We start from the raw sequence: 12,902 nt of genomic DNA, 5'->3' as shown, positions 1-12,902 counted from the left end.
AAGGTGTTGAATACAAGTATTTTATTTTGAAAGTTCAGTCACTGCTAACCACCTCACTCAGGCAAGCACATATATAGTGGTATCATACCAGCAGGCTGTTTCCTGTCACACGCAAAAGCTCCTTATTTTTAGCCGTGAATGACCTTTCAAAATAAAATGCTGGTATACAGCACCTTTATGGATCCTTTTGTAGCTACATTACTACAGTACTTTGAATAATACTAAAGGACAATATGTACATTTTAAAAAAGGACATTTCACAACCAAGCTACTTTTTACTATGATTTCTACACAGCAAGCATTCTGCTTTAATATAGACTGATGTGCCCCTGAAAAACATTAATAATGTATTTGTTCGTGAATTAATTCTTCCACAGGACAATCACACATACTCTTTGCAACAGTAGTTCTTTTACCCAAACACTGTGGGACAGGAGAGAGAGCCCTGATCTCCTTAAGGTCAAGCCCACATGGAAATGGGTGGTGCGTTATGAAATGCAGCAAACACAGCAGCATGTAGTTAACGGTACCCCTGTGTTAACAGTGTGTGATTTGGGCATTTAAAGCCCCAGTTAGGTGTTTGTTGTCTGGCTGTCTGCATACCAGCCCAGTCTGCACAGCTGTGTGTCTTCATCTCACACAGCTGAGGGGTAGGACTGCTTATGAAAAGGAGGGTCGGATTGGGCTGGTTTGGATTGTGTCATTCTATCAATTCCTTGATTCATTCTGCTTTAAGGTAGCCATTAGAATTATTTCCCATCCCTCTGCTCCTCTCTCTCCTTCTCCCACCCCCCACAGTTCCTCCATTCCCTCGGCCACCCCCAGCATCAGATTGATGGTTTGACCAACCATCCTCGGGCCCTTCATGAAAGCGCAGCCTCAGCGTTTTGCGGATGACGAGGCGCTCCACAATGAAGGATGCGCAGAACCAGGGCACCGCGTACTCAGCCGTGATCAGTCCCTTAAAGTTGTAGCGGAACTCAGAGTAGTCCCAAGGGCAGGCGTTGAATTGGCGCAGCAGCAGCCCCGTACCAAACTCCCACAGGTAGGTCCATAAAGTGTAGATGATGCAGCGCAGCAGCACGGGGCAGCGACCGCGCAGCTTTAGGTACATCTGCTCCACAATGAGGATGCAGGTGCCATAGATGAAGAGCGCCCATACACTGGTCACGCCAGGGAACTTCCAGTTGCAGTTGACCACAAACTCCCAGGCTGCAGTAAACATCACCTCACAGAAGTAACCATGGATGGCGTACAGGTACCAGCGTGACAGCGCTGTCAGAGGAACGGGAGCCTCTGGGGTTTCCGATGTCACCATCCTTCCTCCTCTCGCCTTCACACAGACTTTACTGTAGCAAAAAAACAAAGATCTGAAGGAAAAGGAGAGAAAGAAAGAGGCAGAAAGATGACAAGCAGGCAGCAAGACACTGGTCAGGATACATATTAATTCTAACAATTTTCAAGTTGTACTCTTTAGATTCTATTTATAGTTGGCATTCGTTCTGCTATAGTTATTCAATGTATTAACATCCATTTCTCGTTTTTATTGTTAGTGTCTCTTTCCATCATATCAGAGCTGTACTGACTTTTTGATCATGCAAACGTCAAGGTACGCAGGTTTTTGTGTAGGAAGGAGATAAATCAGTCGACCGGAGCAGCGGAACTATTGAGGAGTGGAGATTTGGATATTAATTAAAACAAGAGCGAAATGTGAAAGTGCAAAATGTTCAGGACAGAAACAGCTGCATAAAACTGATAACACAACTTCAGCTCTGCACAGACAGCATGCTAACACAAAGGTAGCAAAGAAGCATGCAGACTCTGGTCCAGCATCCAGAGCCTGTTCTTCAGTTGGTAACAAGGCAGCGATATCAGGCGTGTGACCTTCATTTCTATCTGCACATATTTTGAAAGTAGAATCGCTTTGAAAACTCTTTAGGCTTGTTTTCAAATTTGCTTTGTTTTTGTCCGTTTTGCGTTTATATTTAAAAACTAAAAAAGATCTTGTGTGTCCTCTTTAGGATAGAGATGTAATGGTGTGTGGGGCTGTAGCCTCAGGTTTATGTTGCTAACTGATAATTATGTGATAATGTATTTCAAGTAATATAATAATCAGTGTAACACATTATTTTCTCCGGCAAGTAATTACATAGTAATTACAGTAATTTGTAATATACTACAGGGTTTCTTTTTAGTGAAACTCCAACCCTGGGTGTGTTGATAACTATTCACACATGTGTCTCCTGTACTGTTTGACTTTCTACATTCACACCTATTTTTCATTGCAACTTGACCACAGTGTGGAGGTAAGACAGCAGGGATTATATTGTTTTCCAGTTTCCTTTTCATTTGTTTATGAACTTGTCTGCACTCTTTATGAGTTTGGCCCCCAAAGAAACTCTATCAGTATCTTACTGGAGAGTCTGAAAACAACATACAACAACAAACATACATTACTTTTCCTGATTTTAAATATTACAGTTCCTGCCAACTTCTGAAGTAGTGATGACACAAGTGTAAGCTGTCTGGGGTCTACAGCTATTTGCTGTTATCTTTATTAACAACAGTTTGCCAGGACTGTAATCTTGGATTACAACTTTAATTGTAAATGGTACCAAGCCATAGTTCAATTAAGGACAAGGTGATGAAATAGTGTACTGACATCAGGAAGATTAAATTAGAGACTAGAGGGCTGCAGAGCACTTAAACTCTACGCCCTTCCCTCAGCTGATGCTATTTACTGAGTGACTGCGGGTGTTTCTTATGTAAGGTATAGCTTCATCATCTGACTACCTACATCATGTGCTCTTTTTCTAAATCCTGCAGCTTGACACACACACACAGGCTTTGGTATCAGGTATCAGAAGGCCCACGCAGGGCTAGATCCTTCCTCTATTTAAACACTGCACGTCCAATAAAAAAACACACAAAAGGAAAACAGCTCCATACTGGCAGGTTCAAGGACTACATAGTTTATAAGACCACTGTGTGTATATATCATCTGCTATACAATGTTTCCAGAGGAAACTGTGTCATAGTGGCAGTTATTATACAATAGCTCATAACCGGTCTGTTAAATACAAGCTCTGACAGAGGTTAGGAGTACAAAAGCTGGTTTGAAGAACAAAAGCTGATTTTTTGGGGCTATTTATTCCTTCAAAGGTTTGCTGGGGCCCAGAGTGAGTCCCTGGGGATTAACACATTTCTCCCAAACAAGAAACAAGGGTTTCATGTGAGGAACTGGGCCACAGCGATGGACCAACTGACCTCCCTAAACCCTTTATACCATCTTTTTGTGGCTCCCTGGGAAATACTCTCCTTCTCATCCCTTCCAGCATGACTGGGTCAGCCAATAGTTGTCAAATATTGTGAGCACAAGCTTTAGCCTTTTGCAAGAACTGGTTCCCGTTAAAGGTTTACTGCATCAGAACAGCTCCTTGTGACCTTTATGAAAATAATCAAGTAAATTTCCCTTTAGCGCCTGAAAGATAAGGACATTAATGAAATCTTAGCACTTATCCTTAAAGTGGAAAAAACACTGAAGATTCAACACATTCTCACGTTCAGGGTTCTGAAATGACACTGACCTATCGAACATGTAGCGAGTGAATGGTGCTGATGGGTATATGTTATTTGGATGGAGCCAGGCTAGCAGGTTCCACTTCTTTCCACTCTTTGTGCTGAGTATGCTGACTTGATTCAAGCTTAAGCCGTATAGCGGGGTGGGCAACTCCAGGCCTCGAGGGCTGGTGTCCTGCAGGTTTTAGATGTGTCCTTGATCCAACACAGCTGATTCAAACGGCTAAATGACCTCCTCATCATGTCCTGAAGTTCTCTAGAGGCCTGGTAAGGAACTGATCATGTGATTCAGATGTGCTGACCCAAGGTGATATCTAAAACCTGCAGTACACCGGCACTCGAGGCCTGGAGTTGCCCACCTCTGCCATATAGTCTGTGATCAGACATGAGTCGAATGGATCTTCTAATCTCACTCTCGACGTGATAGTGACTTTACCAAAATGTTAAATGTAAAGTGCTATGTTGCACTGTATTCACAGACTATGTGTGCAGGATTAGAGATGACCACTTGGTCTGAAAAAATGCACCATTGCCCAAGTGCACAAACTTGCATTATTTTTAATAACCAGCAGGGGGCAATACCTGCAGATGAAGCCTATGATAATAGGCTTCCTAATGCTATATTGACTTACTTTCTCAGTAGAGCAGACAGGGGTAAGGTGAGAGCAAGATGAGTATGCCTCCTATCTGTCTCCTTCCAAGAGAAACGAGACAGATAGTCCATGGCACCACCTATACCTGACACTTGACCCAGTTTACTTTCCATGTAATTTACAGCTTTTCCTTCTAAAACACTTCAAAACAAAAGTCATCCTTCAGGAGTGGGTTAAATACCTGTATACATACAGTGGTTAGCTTAATGCATTTTATTCATAGCATCACGTAGTGTAATCAGGCACTCATGAACCTATATCCAAAAAGGATTTAAAATCAATTCTGCGTGAGATGACCAAATCACAAAAGTATTGCATACTGTATATATATATCCCACTGTGGCCAAAGCACATGCCCATGTTTTCTCTGTATTATTGTTGGGTCTTTAAACTAAAATGTCACACGCCTTGTTGCGATTTGGTGCTATATAAATAAAACTGAATTAAATTGAAATGAATTATTCTACTGTCAAGAGGATGAGGGAACATTCAGTAAAGATGCTGTTATTAAGAAACCTTGACTTTCTGGTCTGAATATATTAGAACTTATAAAAAAATATGATAGCACTAATCTTTACCACTGGTGACTGGTTTTTATTGGATTTAAGATTTGTGGCCACTGCTGATACCTTTAAAAAGAAGCTTAAGACCCACTTTTGCAGGCTTGCTTTTATTTAGTTTGATCTATTTATGCCATTTATACCACACATGGGGGAACCTGGATACTAAGGTTTATTGATGAATGCGGGTATAAGTAGCAGGATGAATTCTGTGTGTACAGGAATATACACTCTGCTCAGATTTAGCCAAATGCTGCAAAACTGATCAGACTGTGCTTCACTGGGCAAATAAATAATGACTCAAAGCAAAGTGCAAAAAGCAACATAAGTTTGCAACTTGTCCATTGGCTCTGTGCTTCAGGCAGGCATTGGCTGTGAAAGATTTGCATCCAAATTGAATCTTATTGAAGCTTCTGAAAATGAGGCACTATGCATGAAGATGGATGTAAATCTTTATACTTTTGTTAAAGCTCTTGAATAAAAGCTGAGATCATATTTTTATAGAATGTATGTAGAGGAAAATTTTTTACAAATGTGACATAAACACATGGACCTAAATGTAAATCGTGGTCCTATTTAAAATAAAATTCGCAGGATTTCTTTGAGATATTTTTACTTTCTCACTGAAAAGTCAGCATAATAAGACCACATCCTCAGTTTCTCAGTTGATCCCCCTCCCACTTATGGTAGAGGGGGAAATAAAGAACAAGGCTGTGGTGATGGTCAAAATGTTGAACTGAAAATGGCCTTAAAAGAGTTCACAAACTAATAAGCTTCCCATTCTCACTCGAGTATCACATGCCTTAATTCTATTCCCACACTTTCTTCTTTCAGTTCAGTTCCCCCTTCTCTCTTCTCTCTTTTTTTTTTTTTTGCTTCACTGACAGCAGTCTCATGCCCACTAAGCCGCTAATGACGAAAAATATGTGAGACGACATTCAGCCGTCTAACCCTGGACTTTGTGCCAAAGGGCCTGTAGATATATTCGGGGGTGAAAGAAAAGGCTTAAAATGATTAGTAGAGTAGTGCAGCAAACATGACTTGCTCTTAGCTTTATATAAAAAGAAATCATTTTCATTGAAAGTACTGAAAATATGTGGGTTGTTTCTTTCTCTTCAGTAGGTTCCTGTCTCTTGGAAATATATAACAGGGACGTTAATATTATCAGGCTCGCTGAAATATTCAGCCGCTCAACCCGTTCTTTACACTACATTTTAGAGAGTTATCACAAAGATAAGATTACAATGGAAATTCTCTGATTGTTTACTGTGCAATACTTGCTTATGCAGTTTCGTAATAGTGCAATCCTTTTTCTTTGTTTTTTGTACCATATTGTGATGAACGTGGGGAACATCCTCATCCACCTTCACTACCTCTGCTCCATGTAGCCTCACTGTTACACCTGCCTACCGCTAATTCACACACAGCTTCTACTGAGCTTGATTTCTCACACTTGCACATACTTCTCTGCCACTCCTGACTTCCTCATGCAGTACCACAGTTTCTCTCTTGACATCCTATCTTATGCGTTCTCTAGGAAGCATATGATGGCGCCCTCTCACCAGTGTGTCATTTGGCACACCATGACAAAGAATACCCAGGACTTTTGAGTAGCTATAATGATATATCAGATGAGAATGGGACAACATTCCCTCCCAGACATCCTACAACTGGTCTCTTCAGTTCGCAGATGATTATGTTGAAACAAGAAAGAAACATGAGATGTTACACAGATATGGCCTAACCTTTGTGAGACATGTTGCTGTCATCAAATTCAAAATGAGCTAGTATTTTTTTTTTTCCTCAAAAGCTTTTCTGGAATTGAAAACATTAAACTATGACATGAAAAAAAAACTTATTTGGTTCAATCTTTTGTTACTTTGTTCATTTGAATCAATTTTAAATTTGGTGTCTGGTATCCCTAAAATCGCAGGGAGGTTGTTTTATTATACGTTGAATGTTAACACTGGACACCACAGACATTGCTACCTGACCTTTTTGCTCCACTTTTGCTTTTTAAGGCAAACAGTGGGGGGGCTGATGGGAAATCGGGGGAGAGTTACTGGTGATGACACATACAAAGCTCCCTTGCTGGTTGATGTGATTACATTGTCAGCATCTTAAAAGCTGACAGGACACCTCTGCTCCCTCCTTTAAATGTGTGTGCGTGTAGGAATATCTATTGACTTGTTGCCTCAGCATGACACAGTTCACACACTGGGTGCTATTTGATTCTGCTGCTGTTGCAGTCGTTGTAGGATATCGCCCACCAACCCGCAACCCCAACGGTTCTCTCATCGGGCCAAAGTATTGACCAGCAGGACTCTTTCCAGCTCCTGCTGCTGGGACCCGCATCGCCGTTGCACTCTATTGAGCCCCGCGACGGGACATCACAGTCTGATGGTGATCAGAATGGCAGATGTGATGGAGCTGCCTGCTTTGTAAACCTCAGTATGACCATGGGGAGACACAACACAGGCAGGGTGCTCTCTGAACTGAAAGAGGGGGAAGTGTAACCAAGGATTAAGAGGGGTTTGCCTGAGGACACGAGGGTAAACACCAGCCATGTGTGAGCTTTTAAATGAAAAAAAGCTGAGGGTCTGGTTGAAAACAAGGGTGTCAAGTCTCTGAGATGCATCTCTTGACAGCAGTGAAAAAACAGAAGAACGGCACAAATAAAACACACCAAATGAGAATTCAGCCAAAGTCAATTTGAAAAAGAAAAGATACACACAGATACCTTTACATTGCTAACAGTATGCTGACAGCTGTGAACTCTGACACCATATCAGAAACACACCACGTTGCAGCACAGGATAATCCCTTCATGCACTATATATCTCCCCGTGGCACGGATCCCAGGCCTATGCAGACTTTTAGAAGGTCACTTTTTGAAGGCTGCAGTGGAGTGTATAGAAACCAGCAATATCCATTGCAGCTAAGCGTCAGTCACCAAGGTGACCTAACCACTGCTTCATCTCCACTGATGGAAACAGCACTGCAGGCGACATGCCCTTGATGTAATCAACTTGAAAATACTGACGCTTTAAAGCAAATGTATTTATGTTTTGTGCCTTCTTCTGCTGAAATACACCAGTCAGAATTGCAATGAGCACACATGATTAGCCACTGGTGCTAAAAATCCAAACAAGTTCCAGCTTCTTAAGTGAGATTTTCTAAATGATTATTAGCCCGTTAATTCCCCAAGAGTGTACAGAATGCTGCTAGTTCTATGACTGGGAATCTGTAGGACTGCTGTCCCTTCCTTGATCACCATTAGCTGATCCTGGTCAATACTGCTTTTTTAGAAGCACGATGAGCAAGCGGCAAGAAGTGTGTGTTTAACAGGGCCTACGTAAAAATGTCCGATAAGAGTTAGGGGTGAAAGAAGGGGGATGGGAAAACCTACTGAGGTATTGCAAAATAAACTGATCCCAAATGATTCCAGAAGGCAGGTCGATTACCCCTGAAACAACAAACTGTCACTCTCCTAAATATCACATCTACCTTTTCTGTAAGATGAAGCAAATAAAAGTTCCAAAACACGCTCAACAAGCCACATCTATGTGGACTGATCTATTTACAGCTGATACCAGTGCCTGCACTTAAAAGGCAGTGTATAAAACCTGGCATCAGTAAGACAAGTGCAGCCTCATCTGGAGCATCTTCAACAACTGTTGCTGCTAATGGTGAAAACCACAAACTTGTTTCACCACTTGAGGCAAAAAAGTACAAACAGGCTGCAGAGGAGATATTAACAGCTGGTGATGTAAAAATATGACTGATATATATTATATCATGATATATATTATATATATTGATATATATATATATATATTGATATAATATATATTTATATATTGATATAATATAATTGACATGATTATATATATATATATATATATATATATATATATATATATATATATATATATATATATATATCATGATATATATTATAAACATATTATTTATTACATATTACATAACATATTATTTATATGTTTATATATAAACAAATAATAAACAAATAATATATAAACATATTATTTATATGTTTATATAAACATATTGTTTATAAATATTAGAAACAAATGAAAACAGATGGAATTACGAGACAATGATACCTCGATGCTAAAGACAAAGACACACTTCTCCCTCCTTCCTTCACAGCATCCCCCTAATTCCAGAGATTCCCCGGGGGCACGTAAAGTATCCGAGCTGCTGATAGAGCGGGAGAGACGCCACGAGGACTAAAAGCCTGGACACAGCAGTGCCAACAGAGGCTCATATAACTTTATAGTAGGCATTCTTTCTATATCTGCAAGGTGAAAGCCTGAACAAAACAAACAGAGCGGTGGGGGAGGAGTGCACTCAATAAACCGAGTGGTATGAACGCTGAAGGGTTCATTCTCACTGATAGAAACAAATATACCTGATTACCTCTCAATGACCTGATGAAGACTGCAATGAAGACTTTATTACACAAATCAGGTATTACTCAGATTTGTTGATAGAAAACTTTTTTTAAAGAAGAAAAGGTGTTTTTTTCTATATAAGGATGTTTGGTTGCTGCAGTGTTTAGATATGTCTCCAGGGTCGCCTCTTTAAGTTATAGTTCCTGAAATTCATTAAATTGACAGTTACATTCTCGATTATATAAGCTTACAGTTATTCTGAATGGCCACACATAAAACGGGAACACAGAGCGCAGACTCTCCTGTAAAAGCACTTGCAGTGTTTCATTCAGTTGTACTCCTGGAAAGTGACAGAAATAGCTGAGGAGCGTCATGAATGAAACAGGAGAGCCTGACAAGAGGAGTGACTTCAACTCTTTACTGCTTTCTCAGCTCATGCGGTGACGTGGGATTTCCAAAGTTATCTGGCAATCAACGCGCAGTGCAGAGGAAGCGTACTCTGTGCTGCTGGTAGGAATAACATTACGGAGAATGATGTCTAAAGATAAGTGTGTTCGGGTATCCCGGAGGATGGAAATGCACTGGGTTGTTTTCTGTATAGTTAAACTGCATGTCCTTCTGTCATTCTTCTTCTCTGCCAGCTTATATGTCAGTTTATCATCGTTCCTTATTACCCAATAAATATCTTAAGAATTACCCTTCACAATCCCCAAAATACTCTCATATTGTTTTCACAACCTTCCTCCAATCACACTCATTCCAGCTCTTGAGCTTTTTGCAATTTAGTAAGAGGCCCTGAGATATTGGAGCTAAGCCCTCTATCCAGGGTAGCATAGGGGTCATGGACCATAGATTAGAAATCGTGGAGCAGCTGTAAAGAAAGCAGGAGATTTACTGACATGGTCATCATGCTGCAATGGAGAGTAATGTCTATAATGGAGGGGTGCAGGCGCATGTTAATCTTCTATCAGACAGCTTCGTAATCAATCTTTGACAGCGCATAATTGAGATTGGTCTCGGTGCACAGGTTTTAGAAGGGAAGAGATCTTTGAAAAACAAAAGAAGCTGAGTGCTGGACTGGCACCTGCTCTGATCAGAGTTTAATACTTGAGTTTTTTTAAAACCTTAAACTCCGTAAATCAAGATGTATCCAATAATGATAAACATGACACTAATGTGCTTAGTCCAGAACACAAAGACAACTTAATGGAAACGCACGTTTTTCACCAGCATATACCAAAGTGCATAAGTGCAAATACAGAATGAACCCATGCCTTGCTCCTCTTTTGTGCATGTATTATAGATGCCTCTACGTGGATGTAATTTGCGATCAATATCTTCAGTTCTCTTGCTCAGTGGTGGTTCTTTTTAACTAATTGAAGAGTTTTAACGCAACCCTAAAAATATAAACTTACACTTAGCGGCCACATCATTAGGTATATCTGTTCAACCGTTCGTAAACACAAATATCCAATCAGCCATCACATGACAGCAATAATGGAAGTAGACATGGTCAAGATGATCTTTTGAAGTTCAAAGTGAGTATCAGAATGGTTGTTGATGCCAGTATTTCAGAAACTGTTCATCTATTTTTCTGCGCAACCATCTCTGGGGTTTACAGTGACAGTTGTATGAAAAAGAGAAAATGTCCAGTGAACAGCAGTTCTCAAATAACCCCTGTAGCAGAAGACCACCCCAGCGGCCACTTTGGCCAGCTAAGAACATTAAACGAAGGCTAAAGTTTGCACAGGCTCACCAAAACTGGACAACAGAAGGCTGGAAACTGCTGCCTGGTCTGATGAGTGTTCATTTCTGCTAAGACATTTACATGGTAGGCTCAGGATTCACGGAAACAACACGAAAGCATGGATCCATCCTGCTTCGTGGATGACCAGTGGAAAAAATATAAAGTGAAACTAGGTTAAATGAACTTTACTGAGTGGTGAAAATGACAACAACAACAAAAACACTGACACTGCTGTGCTGGTGTTGACTGAAATTCACTTTTTTTATTGTCTTTAAAAAATGTGGGGCTGTGACGTTTCCTTCACGCGTCTTAAAAAGCCTGATAACTCAAGAGGTTAGCAATTCATATATGTGTATGAAAACAGGTAACAGGTCCATTTGTACAGCTACGTTAATTTAGATGCCCACACGCTGATAAATGCAGTTTTTTCAAGCATTTGCATTTATATTAACGGGTCATTCGGGGAATCCTCACTGTGAAATCTAGTGAATGGCTTATAAATAGGTCCAAAATGTCAATAGAGTCAGTGTAAAAGGCTGAGGCGGGATATAGGCTACAGAGGCTGCAGCAGCAGGGATTATCTCACCCCAAATGATAGTGAACTGCAGGCCTTACATGGAATAAATCAATGAGGGATTTTGAAAATCCAAACCCCATATGGCACCGTGTTTCTGTAAAAACACATCCTACAGTGTGACCATGATCCAGAAGAGAAGTCATGACAGAAAAGAATCGCTTGTCTACTTGTAATTAGATGTCCAAAGTCATCTTATCCTGTCCCTGGAAAACTACGGGCCACTGCGCAGGCCCGGCTGCCGAGACTCCGCTGCAGCATCACGCCTCCTTCCTACTGAGCAGTGCGGTATGGTTATCCTTGACAAATAATAATTAAAAAGGCCAGATTCAAAACAGAGAGGGTTTGAAAACACTTGCTTTCCTCTGACAAAGCCTCCGCGTAATGAAAAAGACACACTTATACGCGCAGGCTGCTTTTATAATGCGCTCGTGTACGCTTACATATCCTTATTTTAACAGGTGCCAACAGCCTAACTGTGCACAAAACATGTTAAGTGATGACCGGTTCGACCAGTTTTGACACAGGATGTCCAGCTGTTTTTTCCAGCCTCGGTGTACTAAATTTGCGGCACGGTTAACAGAAACGCGGCTGCACAACTATCAACTTGCAAGGAAACACTCATTAGTAACAAGCGGGTGAAATTCCCACGGTTGGATACATTACAAAAACCTGCAAAATAATAACTAGGGAGCCTCACGAATACTTGTTTTGATCATGGCTATTTCTACTAAATCCTAACATGTTGGCTACATGTCGCTGAGCTCCAGCACACCGACGTGAATCATCGTCTGTGCATTTCGTTTACCTTTCGGCTGAGCTCTGCGGTGTCCCTCAGCACACAAGCCGGACGATCAAATGCATCTCCCCCGGAGAGATTGTCCTGGTTGACTCGGTGTCCGCTTCCTGCCGCTCATCTGCTGTCCCCGGCTTCTCCTCCACGGTGTCTCTACTGTCCGATGAAAATTGACACATTTTACTTCACTGCAGCAGCAGCGGCACCAGCAGCACATGCTCAGACAGACTCACGCAGTTCTTGCATCTTTTGGTTAACCGTTTCTGCACCGGAGCTCAGCGTGTGCGTGGCTTCAGGTTGTTTATTATTGGGCTGGAAGTCAGGTGGAAGCCCTCTCATTCAGGTAATGTAGTGTGAAGTCACAGGACGGAAGAAAACCATACACACACGCCCAGTTGGACAATGAATGGCCTACTTTAACAATTTAACTGTGTTAACCTATATGTAAACAACACAGGTAAAGACTGCAAACAGTTCTGCAAACACTGACTTGGAATAATAGATCGACATTTCCGAGGTTTAGTCCTGACTTTCACTGAAGTTGGATTAAAAGTTTTAAATGCAGTTTTGTTCTT

General features: G+C 41.1%; 1 protein-coding gene across 1 annotated transcript; it reads right to left on the bottom strand.

Moving 5' to 3' along the window:
- On the bottom strand, positions 1 to 12,604 carry tmem229b (transmembrane protein 229B). Its single transcript, XM_026152778.2, has 2 exons — positions 12,340 to 12,604; positions 1 to 1,370 (listed from the first exon to the last, which is right to left on the bottom strand). The coding sequence occupies exon 2, from the start codon at positions 1,316 to 1,318 to the stop codon at positions 722 to 724; it is 597 nt and encodes a 198-aa protein (XP_026008563.1). The 5' UTR covers positions 1,319 to 1,370; positions 12,340 to 12,604; the 3' UTR covers positions 1 to 721.
- Positions 12,605 to 12,902: the final 298 nt, after the last annotated feature.

This window comes from Astatotilapia calliptera, chromosome 19, assembly GCF_964374335.1.
Source record: "Astatotilapia calliptera chromosome 19, fAstCal68.1, whole genome shotgun sequence".
Taxonomy (NCBI): Eukaryota; Metazoa; Chordata; class Actinopteri; order Cichliformes; family Cichlidae; genus Astatotilapia; species Astatotilapia calliptera.
Note: the sequence above shows the minus strand (reverse complement) of the source record. Positions and strands in the feature narration are given on the sequence as shown.

Coding starts and splice junctions, on each gene's coding strand:
- tmem229b (XM_026152778.2), bottom strand. CDS start 1,318: ATGGTGACATCGGAAACCCCAGAGGCTCCCGTTCCTCTGACAGCGCTG.